Source organism: Mycteria americana, chromosome 1, assembly GCF_035582795.1.
Source record: "Mycteria americana isolate JAX WOST 10 ecotype Jacksonville Zoo and Gardens chromosome 1, USCA_MyAme_1.0, whole genome shotgun sequence".
Taxonomy (NCBI): Eukaryota; Metazoa; Chordata; class Aves; order Ciconiiformes; family Ciconiidae; genus Mycteria; species Mycteria americana.
The window spans coordinates 41,534,720-41,549,685 of NC_134365.1; the positions used below are offsets into that span (position 1 = coordinate 41,534,720).

Sequence of the window (14,966 nt, forward strand, 5' to 3'; positions counted from 1 at the left end):
CAGATGCGGTGTTTGAGCTGTGGCTGATCAGAAAGTGTTAGCAAATTGGCCTTTCCCATAGGCATGCAGAGGACATTGCTGATTAACTTGCGTCTTTCTAATGGGAAATATGTCCTGAATACTGGAGGTTTTAAGATGAGTAATGTAATTTGAATGATAAAATTTCCAAAAATAATTTTTCGTAATCATAAACATCTGAGCATTTCAGATATTGGAAGGGATTTGATTAGTAACCCTGCAGTTAAACATTTTATAGTATTTTATTTTAATTTAAATGATTCACGTGTTGTTATATTAACGTGTGTTCTGTAGATTAAAACCAGCATGCCTCAGAGTCTTGTTTATCACATTTGTCTAAGTTTGTGTATGTCAGAGTACTTGAATTTTGCAGTTTCTTCTGTCTTAAGGTGCAAAAAGCCTCCGTTTGCCAGTTCAGATTCTTTATGTATATATGATCTGCTGCTTCTCATCTGTGTCTCTGCTGGCTGCTGGTTAGGTGTTTAATCACTTTGCTCCCTGGTTGTGGCCTTGATCTTTCTCAAATGGGGGGCCTGAGATAAGAATAACGTTCTAATTGATTCAGCCCTTCTATTTTGCTTTCTCTATTTATAATTGTAATTTGCCTTCGGAATTTTTTTTTCGCTCTTCTAATTCTCATGTTTTACACTGAGATTGGTGTGCCCAAAAGGGGCTGGAATCCTTCCAGCCAGAGGTTGAAGATGTTATTGATAGATAAGTGCCTCTTCCCTAATTTATCTTCTCTGGCTGAAGTGCTCATTCTGCCTGTGGTTTTGTCAGAGGCTAGTTGTGCAAAAGTGTTAGGATACTATTAGCACATTTAGCTTTTTTGTTTACTTTTCATATTGATTTGTGGATTTGGAGGCTTTTTAAAAACACTTAAAATATTAGTTGAGAGTCAGAAACAGAACATTTAATGAAGTTTTTTTTGTAGATTTTAGTGTGTGTCCATACGAAAAATTTGATTTCTTGTTTCCCTATTTCATGGTTTATGGATTTTGCTTTTACTGGCCAAATTGTTTGTCTCTTTGCTCCGACAAGTTTTTAGCCCGAAGGAACTCTCACTGTTAATGTGGTTGCTGCTTTTATTGATATAACCCGTTTTTTTTGTTGTTGTTGTTGTTATGGATTTTATACCAGTCAGAGCTCAAAATTTCCCACGTGCATATTTTTCTCCCTCCTAAGGGCTAGGTACACTTTTTCAAAAAGTATTGTGGGCTCAATCCAGCACAATGCAGACTTGTCTACAAAGTGCTAAGTTTCCTCAATGACAAGAAGTTTAAAGGGTACTTTAAAATTCAGCACCTTGCAGTACTAATCTGTTTACCTTGCAAACAGTTTTTCTATTAAGTTTACATGTAGCTCACAAGATACTTTCCTGTGTTCCTTTTGCTTTTTGCTGCTATTATAAGCTATGCATTCAGTAAATGCATTTGAGCTCACAGATGAACTGTGCTTCTGCTTTGCTTTTCTTAGGACTATATTTTGTCATCTGTTTCTCTTTATTTACACAGAGTTTTTTTTTTCCTAATACAAATCAAGATTTACTGCAAACTCGTGATGAGTATGGTGAAATGTATCTCCACCAGACTATGGTTTCCACTATGCTTGTGCTGAATTTATGTGAAACGTGAAAGTACCAACGTGCCCTTGCAATCATCTTCATTGGATTGTCATGTACAGTCTGTCTCTATCTCCTCCCAGTTCTTTTGTTGTGCTCTGGACAAATACATCACTGTAGTTAGTAGCTATTTTGTAGGGGATCACATTGTTGAAACCTCTTCCAGTAATTTCTTTTAAGTGAATAACAAAATAACCTTTCCCTTTAAACAAAGCTAAATGGTCTCAGTGCAGTAGCCACTTGACAAAAGATGTTGTTACAGGAGTAGGATGGTTACTCTTAGACATGAGTGAATGTGGGGAACTGCAGTTTTCAGAATGTCTTCTGAAGTTGAGCAATTTCAGGGGTCCTGGTTTACGGTTTGGGATGTATTTAGGTCTGGTTTTTGAAAAACATGTTGTGACTAAGGGACCTGAAAACAGGATTTTAATTTTTTTTTTAAATTTTTTAATGGAAATGCTGTTTTCCAGCAAATGTGTTTTAGGAATAGTAATTTGATGATTTATGATGAAAAGATGACTTATCAGTTTAGGGCAGTGAGGAAATTCGAGTTCTACTTCCAGCTCTTTTTCATATTTTCTTGTTGGTATTATGCCCATCTTTCTGCATCCTTCATTTATAAAACGGAGATAATAACAGACCATTTCACCCATGCTTTGCCTGTCTCTCTTTAGACAGAACGATCTGAGAGTAACAGTCAACCCTCGCTCCTATTTATGTAGCCAGCTGAGCACAGGGGAACCTCATTGTCATATTGACAGCCTCTAGACAATGCCAAAATATAAATCAGCAGTTATAGCAGTTGCAGATTATCATTTCAAATGGAGTGACTCTAACGTAACATCTGTGTGCTTGTGACAGAGCAGTCTCTAGCCAGGTGAAATAGGTCACGCTGTAGGGCTGCTGAATGTTGTAGGTCTGTTGCTAGCACTTTGTTTAAACTTGTGTCCTTCTGTAACTCTGTTTTTTATGCAAGAATAGGTGAAATATTATTTATGAATGAGGTGCGATGTGAATGCTTTGGCCATAAAATAGCCAATGAAAAATACTCTGAATAAGAGAATTCTTTTAAATGTCAATCCAATCCCAGTCCAACCAAAGGAAATGGAAACTGGCGTTAACCCTTGGGATACATCTACTGCAGATTTTTCCTGGAGGAAAAAGCCATTCTCACATCATATTGCCACTGGTGTTGCGATACAGGGTTTTTATGTGTAATAGGTAAATAATGTAAATCTTTGTGCTTTGTTCCTTAAAGCTATGCTGATTTTCACTTTCTACAAAGAACTGGAAGGAGCTTTAACCGCTGGGAATCTCACCAATTTAGACACTGAATTCCCCACGACAGTGAAGTTTTTCCTCCTAGGCTGAAGTTCTGTAGCGACTCAAATTTATCTGTATACAGTCTGTCATGGTCCTCTCTTCTCTCCACAAATGCTTTCTCATGCCGTATGTAGCACCGACCTGACGGGTGGCCAGGTGAGGAAGCTGAGCTGCCTGGACACTATCCACCTGGCTGGCATAGCTAGCCCACTCATGTGGTTGAAAGCCTCCTGTGAGGTGAGATGAGCTCTAGTGCTGATGTGAGGGAAGGGTCGAGGCTGAATGACTGAGTGTGTAGTGGTGAGATCGTGGCAGTCTTAGTTGGCTGAAATGGCTATAAAATGGCATCCGTAATTACATTTGCTATACATTAGTTGTTAACATGTTCACTTTCTATCCTGAGCCATTTCAACAAGATGATACAGATCCTGAGTGCTCTAAATTAATCTTAATGGCACTGTGGTCAGTGACATAGCCAGTATTTTATTTTATGCCAGCTGAGCATTGGTCAGATTTATATGTGAGTGCAGCTCATTAACTTTCCAAAGTATTTTATGATCTCAAGTTAGAAATTGTAGCAAGTCTGCATGACAGTTTTGCCTCCTGGTGGAATATATTGTTGCACCTTTGGCTGGAGCAGCCAGCAAACATGTGCATCTGTTTTTATTCAGATGAGAAATTGATGAGGCAACTAGATGCTTCTCCCATGCAGTCATGTTTGTTTAGAAAGGAGATGCACAAAACTATTCTCCCCTTCCCCTTGTCACAGTTCTGAAAACACATGGCAATCTCTTTGCTTAATATTCCTTGTTTTCCCACTGTCAGCTGGAACCCCAGAAGTTTCTTTCACTTCTTTCTCCTTCAGGGTCATGCTACAAATTTTTATCCAGGAACATCTGCTATGGCTGTCCGAAGCCTCTTTCCCCTTGCCCTGCAGCAATGTTCAGGCACCCCTATGCTTGCATTTAGTTTCCTGAGAAACCTCTCTACCACTATAACTCCCTCCGTGACCATTTCTTTCATTTAAACTTTATTTTTAGTGGTGACTTCTCTTATTTTAACTGGTTTATTAAACCAGTTAAAGCTGTCTTGAATGAGGATGCAAAGATAATATTTGTTTACTTTAAAAAAAAAGTTCCATCCAATCTCCAGCAAAACAATGTTTCCTCAGAAAGTATCAGGTCATTGAACTCTCACTGTTTCCAGCTAGCTTTAAAAAAAATTTCCTAAAAGTATTAAAACATTTTTGTTTATAATTATATCCGAAAAAGGCTCAGTGCAGTGCTATGTGTGACTGCTCAGTTTGGAGAAAAGTCATCTCCTTATAAACATGTCCCTTTGGTATTCAGTAAGCACACTTCTACAATACAGCCTCTTTTGGGTATTGTCCGTGATGAATAATGAATAAGAGATTGAAACAAGGCATTTTTCTGTCATTTCTTTCCGTTATCAAGTTTAACTGTGTTCACTACAGCAGAATTGATATTTCACGACAGCTACCTCGCTCTTTCTCTCCTTCACTCATCAGTGTATCCTCACTCAGTTGTAAAATTTATTGCATTTGAACACACAAAACTCATGGAGTTATGCACAGATGTGAAACAACTCGTACTGTTTCTTGGTGTAACTCGGCTTGTAGCTTGTTCACGTATGTAGTGAAGTGTTATTTCTTTTGAATTTATCAGATTGAAAAACTCATTTGAGATGCAATGCCTTGTTTGCAGAAGTGACCCAAGGAGGTCACAGCCAAGACTGTTGCATCCATACATCTGTCTGCTATATTACATGTGTAATGTGAACATACATTTGTCTCTGTAACAATAATAAAACCAATGCCTGTGCCTAAAATAATCAGTGGGCAAAATAAAGATGAAAGAGATCTCAGATTATCAAGTAAATTGAAGCTTTTAAGTACAGAGGCAATGCATGTGTTTTTCAGCTGTCACTTGCTGCAGAAGTATTATGGTTCTTGAAATAAAAGAGTGTAAGACTATTTCCTCCCCCTCTTACAAAATTTGTAAGTGGCTGCTCTACTGAAATGTTAGGGCCTTCTGAAACAACTAAATGCATGTTTGGGGTTAAACACATATTTAAAATTAAACATATGCATAAGTGCTTTCTTGAACTGAGATTTTAAAATCCTCTTGAGTGAAACCCCAGACATACTAGCGCTGGGCTGGAGCTAGTTTGGAGGGGCCTCCCAAGAACAGTGCTTCACGTGGAGTCTGCTGGCTTTGAGGAAGGGATTACAGAACCAGCATTATTCCCAGGGTGGCACTGCTGACACTGGTTGATGTGCAGAAACATCTGTTTGGTAATGGGAAAGCACTCTGAGCTGCTTTAAAACACCTGACAAAGTTACTTTTAATTCTGCTTGAAGTAGGTGGGAGGGGAAACTATCCTTAATTGTGAAGTAGATTCCTGTGTTGATACAAGGTTACCTAATCCATGTTTGCCTGAGAAAACAACAAGATTTAAGGTTGTCATCAGACTTCTGCTCAATTTCCATACCCCCATTTGCTCCCAGTCTGTTCAAACTTAAGTATGTGCAGCAAAATGGACCAAAGATAGGAAAAAGGGGGAGGGGAAATCTAGACAGTAGCAAAATAGGTAGATGCCATCCTTGGAACATTAGTCACGTTTGCTTGGAAAGATGCTGTAATAGTCCCAAGCTAAAGGAGAGAGAGATTCAGGTCTCTTGTGGTCCCACAGGCCTATATGATGTGACAGCATTCAGGACTGGGCAAAGGCTCTCTGTGGATGAGAGTACCTTTGAGATTGGTTTTGTGTAGCCATGTGTGTGGCAGTGTCCATGATACCAGGTGGTGTGAACCAAGGGCCGTGATTATAGATGCATCTTCTCCCCTTGTCAGCAACAAAGCTGGCTTTGTTGTACCTGATGCTGTGGCAGAGATACAGCAATGGTTACTGCTGTGTAAATTCTGCGTCAGGATGTTTTCAAGATGCAAAGAGCTATTTTCCTTATAGCACATGGGATATAAACGTATGATCCAGTCAGTGGTCCTGCTTCTCGTGATCTGAACTATCAGTGGTCATGACCAGAGTACCACCATTTAAAGGACTATTTTTTTTTTTCCCTTTTTTTCCTGTGTGCTGCCTAACAAGGACTGCTGGAGTGGTGATCTGAAAACATGGACTGTAGATGTGGCAGATGCTGTTGGTGAAGGTTGCCTTGGCAGAAGTGTCCCTAGCCCAGGGGCTGGATTGGTCACGTTTCCTCTGAAAGTCCGATTTAAAGCCCCTGTAGTTAACAGGAGTCATTCAGTTGAAGTCAGTGGGTGTTGTGCTAGGTTGTTAGAGTCCAATGAGCCATCTGCTGTCACAAGCCTTCCCTTTCTAAAACAGAGGTGCACTTTATTCCCTTGGAGCAGTATTTCTCATCTAGTGAGCTGTGGTCCCCCCAGGGTATCGGGGAAGGGAGTGATGGAAATTGGAGTGGTCTTAAAACATCGAAAAAATGGCTAAACATTTAAAAGAAAGGTGCCTTGCAGAATTAATGCAGGGTATTACATGGGATTATCATGATCAGCAAACTTTACTGTTACAATAAATAAAAGAATAAAAATATGTTTTGACATCAAGCCAGGTGACACTCCCCTAAAAAGATAACAGCACTGTAAGAATGAAGGTTTCAAAGGGGATGCACACGTAAAATAGAAGGTGGCATGGAGAATAATGTCTTCAAGAGCAGGCTTCAAATGTAGAAGCGGATATTTCATTCTAAGGTGGGCTCTGGTGTATGGCACGCTTCAGGCCTGCAAACCTCTTGCTGTAACATCCTGATTTCTGCCAGGTTGTCAGCTTCCTTAATTCCCTGGGGAAGCAGGTTGGCAGGCTTGTGGCACCTCTAGCAAAGGTTATTAGTGTCTTCCTCTAGTGCCAGAGGGAGAACATACTGTGGTTCTCTCTGGTTTTCCTTCATCTTTGGTGAATTCCTGCAGAAGGAGAAAGTTGGCCAGCAGTCTTTTTTTAATTAGACATGTGTAAATAATGGATTTTGACTTTTATTTCCATGGTCAAAATGCTGAATGTATTCCATGTTCCTCCTACCTGCAAAGCAGAACTGAACAAAGGCTTCAGTTTGACCTGAAATATTTCACAGAATGTGAAAAAATGACTGCAGGTTTTTCCTTAGTGTTCCTCATCCCTTTCATCCTTTTCTTTTTCTCACGCACTTCAATTTTAATGCCAAAAAAAAAAAAAAAAAAAGTCGTGATTTTAAAGTGTCAAAATAGAACAGTTCTGCTTTTTCTGAACCCATTCCTCTGTTTATTATGTGCTGAAATTGTCACTGGTCTTTGGTACAGTGGAAACATTTTTAGTGAACATACTATTCACCTGAAATTAAGATGTTCATTGCTATTTACAGTTTGTACTTGTCAGAATTTACCCATTGTACCTTGTATATAGTTACTAATTCACATTTTTTGAAACACTCTGAAGTAATAAGACAAGAAAAATTATCTTTTTTTTTTCTTTTTAAGTGCTAACTTTCTTTTTGATGAATAATTTTTACCTACTGTAGACAGGAAGATTTTCTCATGCACAGTAGTTAATAACCTGACTTTAGTTAGATGTGATTTGTTCTAAATCTGTTGCACATTTCTTAGTGTATATCACAACTGTCCCTCCCTGTGGGAAACAGCTCTCATTTTACAATCACATTCATCTGTTCTGGCAACCTGGTATTTTTAAATTACTTTGACTTATTCTATGTAACAAATGCTGAAATATTAAGAGAGACTACAGAAAATGTTGCAATATGTACAAATTATTTGTGAAAGTACACTTTTTGTACAGCAAATACTTTTGACTAACTATAGAGAAGTAGACTATCGATCACTTATAACAAATACATGGAATTTACCATACAAGTTTCAGGAATATTTTAGTATTTTATCTGATAATGCTGCCAAAGTAATTCTAAGAACTTGAGTTATGTTACTAATATTTTAAAATTAATCCTCCAGGATGATTTTTCTGTGGTGGTATCTGAGTGTGGCTATTGTACTGTTTTTATTTAAAGTTCTAATGAAAATAGCCCAGGGCTTCTGGAAAGGAAACAAGGGGAAACAACTTGCATTTTTGCTCACTTTAGAAAAGAATGAGAAAATACACATTGCAGCAGTTTCATTTAGGATCTCTAATAACTTCTTGCTCTGCTGTTAACAAAAGTGAAAATGATTTCTAGCAAAGTGTATCTGGTGTCCTCCATCAGTGGCTGTGCGGTATAACAACAACAGTGTCTTACAAGTGTCAAAGGGGAGGCCTGGGTTATAGGGCTGAAGGTGCAGACCTAGTTACTCACACTTGTGGTGGGAAGGAGACGGTCAGTCTGGTTCCATTCGAGAGAGAAATGAGAGGTTTGGATTTCTTTTTTTCTTAGTAGTCAGAACTTCTGTTGAAAGATTGGTGATGGTTGCAAATGTAGGTGCAAAGGAGTTAAGAAAAACCCCCAGAATTTAGGTTGACCATGTGAACTTTGTTATATTCATAGGTATTATGATAGTGTCATTACTAATATGATCCCTCATAATATTTTTCTGGTATTTTTGTCATTTAGACACACAGGGAACTACACTGCATCAGAACAACACCAGTGTGCTGTGAATATGCCTGTTGTCTGAACAGTCCCTACCTTATTAATTCCCAAACGTGGAAAATGCTTGGTGCAGGCTGTCAGGTGGCCATGAGGCTCAATGCCATCTTTGAATTACCTCCCTGCCTCTGCCACCAGAGTTGCTATGAGATGCCGAGCAAATCACATAAACTGACACAGTCTCATTTAGTCACTAATCGTGTGTTACTAATTTTCTTAATACCCAAACTAAGGCACCTGTGACCAGACTCAAAGCTGTATAAAGTGTTCACCACTGCAATAAGACATAATGGGAACGGTGCTTTAAGTGTGTGCAATAAAACTGTTAAGTATACTTGAAATTGAGAGTTGTCAAGGTAGGCACCCAAAATTGGTCTCAGCCTCTCTTTGTTCTCCACTTTCTTACATGAAAATAATAGTATAACCTAATCTTGCAAAGATTGTGAAAAAGAGCTTCACTAGTATTTGCAGGGCAGTAGATGCCATTGCAGTGAGTGATGAATTATGCACCTAAGCTAGAAGCCTTTTTACCTTTTGTAGGAGAACATGTAGTACTTTTATTTATATTTAGGTCTGAGCCTGCAGAAGATTTTCTGTTCTTTCTCTTATTTAAATTAATTTAAAATTGAATTCTTAATATAGTGATCAAAAAGCCTGTGGGAAAGTATATAATAATTGTGCATTATTGTTCAGTCCAACATAGTTATAAAGTAACACAACCTATCTGCCTTTTGAAATGAAAGCAGTAAACAAGCAAAAAAATTATGCTAAACAAATCTCATGTCTTAATCTTCATTTTGTTTTATTTACTTAAGCTCCTCTTTGGAGAAGTATCTGAAAACTTTAGTCTTTATACTTAGCACTCAGAACATTCGTACAAGCTAAGGAAATAATATAATACCTCTTTTATGGACCTGGAGATAAAATATGATCAAGATAAGCCCATACACATTAGAGGACATTGGTGTGTGAGAGTTAGGGGCTTCAATTTCAAGCTTATAGGTACCAGCCTTTAGACTGAACTTTCAAGCTCCTTATATTGTGAATGACACCTGAGAAGGTGTCATCCAAAACAGCCAGCCAGGTAGGCAGAGTGTCACAGACCGTCCCCTGCGGTAGCCCTCTGCTAACCGAGAGGGAATTTGCTGAGGCCAGGGGTGAGTCTGCGATGGTGCGTCTAAGGTTCCTCCATTCATTTCACGTTCAGTGGTTGATGGGTGAAAGGCAGAAACAGACCCAGCATTTGAAAGATGGCTGGCATGCTTCGGCAGTGTCTGTTGCCTCAAAGCCCCTGAGAGATCTGGGCAAAGGCATGAGTAATTTCTGAACTGTGTTCCAGCTTAGGGGTGACCTTGGTTTGAGCCATGCAGCCCTGGCAGTCTGGAGCTGTTCTAGGCAGGCAGAGAGGCACCCAGGGAAACTTTACAGGCAAAATAAAACTATATTCAGCATTAGGCAGGTGGCAAATGAAAGTTTGCAGCATCGTGGTTTTTAAGCTTTGGTACCTGGGCTCCATCTCAGACACCACGAAATGCCTTTTCTGCATTTGCCAAAAGACACACGTTGTAATGCAGTAAGTTGAACCTTGATTTTTCTTGTATATACCTATTTTTTTCTTCGCTTCTGTTGTCCTATTCCTTATTATGGACACATTTGGCCACTGTCAAATTGAATGATTTTTTGCATACTTGGTTGGCTCACTCTTTTTTTCCTAATTTGCTGATACACTCAACTGTGCCAGTAAAGCAATTATGCAAAATTGTGTATAAAGGTTTAATGATACAAAACAGTGTTCATCACAAATCTAATTGTGATTCTTACCATCCTTCCATAAACTAAAGGTTTTGAGATGTTTGAATTAGGATCTCAGTTGTTAATATCTGTTTTGTTAAAAAATATATTTAGTTTAGCAGATAAGGGAACATTCGATATACATGCCACTGTTAACTTTGGAAGGAAGGAATAAAGAAAAATAGTGACTTGGAAGTGTTCAGATAATGGTTTATATGCTTTCAGGTGGTGATTATGAGAAGTCTGCTTTATTACATGTCTCATTAGGTTACCGTGTTACCTGTTTTACATTACAAATGATAGCTATGTATGGTTGATTGTTGTCATGGTTTAAGCTGGCAGGCAGCTAAACACTGCACAGCCGTTTGCTCACCCCCCCGCCCCCAGCAGGATGGGGGAGAGAACTGGAAAAAAGGTAAAACTCGTGGGTTGAGATAAAGACAATTTAATAGGACAGAAAAGGGAGGGAAAATAATAATAACGATAAAAGAATACACAAAACAAGTGATGCACAATGCAATTGCTCACCACCTGCTGACCTGATGCCCAGTCAGTTCCTGAGCAGCGCCCCCCCCCCCCCCCCCCCCCCCCCCCCAACCGTCAAACTCCCCCCCAGTTTTTTGTTCAGCATGACGTGATATAGTATGGAATATCCCTTTGGCCAGCTTGGGTCAGCTGTCCTGGCTGTGACCCCTCCCAGCTTCTTGTGCACCTCCAGCCTCCTTGCTGGCAGGGCAGTGTGAGAAGCTGAAAAGTCCTTGACTTAGTGTAAGCACTGCTCAGCAACAACTAAAACATCAGTGTGTTATCACATTATTCTCATGCTAAATCCAACACACAGCACTATACCAGCTACTAGGAAGAAAATTAACTCTATCCCAGCCGAAACCAGGACAATTGTGCACCGAGTCTAATACAACACAAAGATAAAAATACAAAGGGTGGACATAGCAACAAAGCAGAATAATGTGTCTGAATACTGAAAACAAAGAGATAGTGGCTTAAAACAGAACTGACAGGTACAGTGTACTGAGGTTTGATATCTGGTTTCCACTCGGGTAACTGAACTGGTTCGGGAAAAGAGCAGTAAAGCAATACTTGGTAATGCTTTCACTGAAGCCAAAAATCCCATTGGCTTTTCTTGGTCCAGAATAGAACGTTTAGAAACATTTCAAAACTGATATTTCTGCTTTATGTTTGCATTGATATTCTCTGGTTTCTGCCCTGCTGCTTTCCTCGGAACCCTGGCTGGGATTTAATCCTACCACAGAAAGTATTAGCGAGTCAGATATTATTATTAGGACTTACATTTAGTAGAGTCTCGTTTGTATCAGGTCATTATGTACTTCAGGGAGATATCTTCTGCCACAGCCACGAGAGACAAAGCGCACACTGCTTCCCCTTGGCTGTGTCCGTCAGACTACATATGAGGAGGGAGAGCGAAAAGTGTCTCTCCTTTCTATCCCTTTCTTGGTTAACAGTTCTCATTAGCTGTATGTCATCCTTGCACTAAGGAAGCATTAAGGACTGTAAGGACAGGGAATAATGAATAACCTGGCGATGCTTTCCGCTGCCTCGTTGATGGGGAGGGAAGCTGGTCACACTTGGGTGCTGAATTATGAAGGTGAGTTCTGTTCACTTGGGTGCTCCACGTGGTCAGATGTGTGAGCTGTTTTATACTGAACACAGCAGTCCGTGGCTTGTATAAGCAGCTTTAACTTACTGCTTTCTGAAAACAGAGGCCTGAAGCAGTCATGGAGGTTTCAGGAATGTTAATTGTTTGTGTATATGAATGAGCTTATAAATGGTTGTTTTTGCAGTCTTCCATAGCTCATCGAGGGTAACTGCGTCACTGCCAGAGAAAAGAAAAGAGAACGATTATTTTTTTTTTTTCTCCACAGTCTACTAATACTTTCAGGGCTTGATATAATGTGCCTTTAACAAACCGTGAACTTCTCTCCTACTGAGCCACTGCATCCTGCCTACATTCAGTGTAGGCAGAGAACCATTATACTAATCCACTCTCCCATCATATCTCTAGCAAACACATGTAAGTGTTTTTCTTTGAATATTTATTTTGATGCAAGGAGTGTTAAGTCTTTTATTTGGCAACACAAACAAGTAGGAGATTGTGACTTCTCAACTTTGTAACCTTAATTGTGGAAGTTCTGGTTTTCAGCTATGACATGTTTTGACAAATGTACGACAGTCACATTTGGCTTTAAGAGAATACTCCTGCCACCTCACAACAACCTTAGAATAGTTCACCTCTGCAGGTAGGATAGCTTTAAAATGTAGATGCTGAAATGATCAGTCTTTTGCTTTGTTCTTTAACAGGTACGGTTATATGCAAGGCCTGATGCAATCCGAAGAGGATCGGGGGACTATGCTCTAAATATTACAAGGAGACTCATTGAATTTTATGAAGATTATTTTAAAGTGCCCTATTCCCTGCCAAAATTAGGTAAGATTTCCCCTAGAATGTGAAGTTCACCCAGAGACGGGAGATTAAGTCAGCTTTTTTAAAGGAAATATAAGGCTGGAATGTACTAGATTTCAAGGTAAGAAATATTTGGGTTAAGAAGGAGTGTTTGTTTAGAAGGATCAATAAGTAAGGAATTTTTCATCTCTTCCTTGCAGAGGAAGGGAATTCCATTTGTCTCCTTTCCAGCCTTGCAGTGAAAGCAGCAGGAAGCAGACAGTACTTAAATTTGTTAGGCAGTGAGACTTTAGGAAGAGAACTTGAGACCTTTCGCTGATAAGTGGGTTGGGTTTTTTTGGATGCTGTTTATTTTGGTCCTTACTTTTATTAGATAGCCACTGGGAGATGTTTGTTCTGTAATATTTGTATCTTGATGCCTCAGCCTTAGATGGGGAGCAAAACTAAAAATATTTGTGGAAACTGGGAACCTGTAACAGTGGAAGGCAGTATTTCTTATGCTGGCTTATGTGGTTTATTAATGATGATTAGTACATATGCTTAATTGTATTGTTGCTTATTGAAAGAATTGCTGTGAACTTGTTTTGCTGCTCAAGTGACCTAAATGTAAAAGCTGTCAATTTCTATTATTTTTTAAATAGTTTCTTCTCCTCCTCCCTTTCACCACAATCAGTTGTTCTCCTACACACTTGAGTACTTTACACCATATTATTACACCCTCCCTCCTTCGGAGCACGTTTGATCGAGATCCAGAAAAGCCTATTGCTCAGCAGCAGGAAGAGAGCTTGTATTTGATCAGAAGTGTTAGAGTTGGAACCACAGGTGATCCTCCCAGGAATTCAGGGTATATTTCATTAAATCCCTTGCCTACTGAGTAGCTTTATTAGTCTTACAGCTAATGGTGTAGGAGATAGATAAAGTAATTGATGTTGCTAGATGAGGCTGTTGCATGAATTTTTTATAAGAATGTTGTGGCATTTGTTTCTTGTCATCTTTAAATGATGGATTACAGGCAGTGTTCTCTTGGAGAAATATGCAGATGGGTTAAACATGGCACATGCGTCAGTCTTTGTGTGTGTCCTTTCATGCCTGGCTTCAGGTATGTAATGATAATTTCATAAAGGAAGTTATAGACGTACCGGTGCCAAAAATTTAGAAAGAAAAAAATAATCAAAAACTTTCTGTTGAATATAAAGGACGAACAGTGGGACTCCGATCATTACTTCAGGTAGTTTACTGAGGATGCCAGGTAGCAGCAGGCAGTAGTGACTGTATCTGCTTCAGAATATCTTGCACAATTGCAATATGCGGTCTTTCAACTCAACAGGCTGTATGCATTATCATTATACTGTGGCATATCTTTTAAAAATATCTCATCGGAAATAAGTATGTTCTAGTTTGGATCTCTTTGGAATAGAACAGGAGCAATAGTCACAAGTAAAATTGAATTTTTTCATCAACTATTTGTAGTAAAATTGTTGAGTTAATATGAAAAACAGCTTGAAAACTTTAGTTATTCTGTAATGATACTATAGGAAATAGTTTGCAAAGTTTGTTATGCTGTAATAAGGTTAAATTTATTTAATATAGATATAATAAGGAAAATTTCAAAACTCTCTATGATGTAAATATTTTTGAAAATTTGATTTGCATATGAACATAGGTATGTTTGTTCCCAGTTCAGCAGAACACTAAGATCACTATGTTTAAGCATGTGCTAGTGTCTTTAACCTGAAGGAGTGCTGAAATTTTTTTTTTTTTTTTTTAAACTGGAAAATGGAAGGTTAGGGACAATAGTCTGACAGGTGAATAGAAAGACTAAAAATGAAAACACTGTAGTCTTTCTATGACAGTGATTTTGCAGTAGTTTTAAAGAATTTTCTGAGGAAAGAGACAAAACAGCATTAGCTACAGCAGTGGAAGGAGTGTGCATCAGGAGGCTGCGTTGATACAGAAAACATGGCTGTGCTCTCTGAAGCCTCGGGACTATCACCTGATACGCTCCTGTCACTACTGCAAAGGATTGCGTACTTCATTAAGGTTTTAAGAAAAATCAGAATTTTCTGTGTGGGACATTTTAGGAGTTTTTCATTTTATTTATAAATGAAATGTGAAATGCCTTCAAGTGGGAGTGAAAATTGAAGAATGTATTT

The 14,966-nt window shown here is 38.9% G+C and overlaps 1 protein-coding gene across 2 annotated transcripts in view; it reads left to right on the forward strand.

Moving 5' to 3' along the window:
* The window catches only part of TRHDE (thyrotropin releasing hormone degrading enzyme), a 223,227-nt gene that overhangs the window by 28,884 nt on the left and 179,377 nt on the right, over positions 1-14,966 (forward strand). For both annotated transcript variants that reach the window (XM_075495695.1, XM_075495703.1), the window contains exon 3: positions 12,711-12,837. In XM_075495695.1, the coding sequence (XP_075351810.1) occupies positions 12,711-12,837 (127 nt within the window). The remainder of the gene's footprint in view (positions 1-12,710; positions 12,838-14,966) is intronic.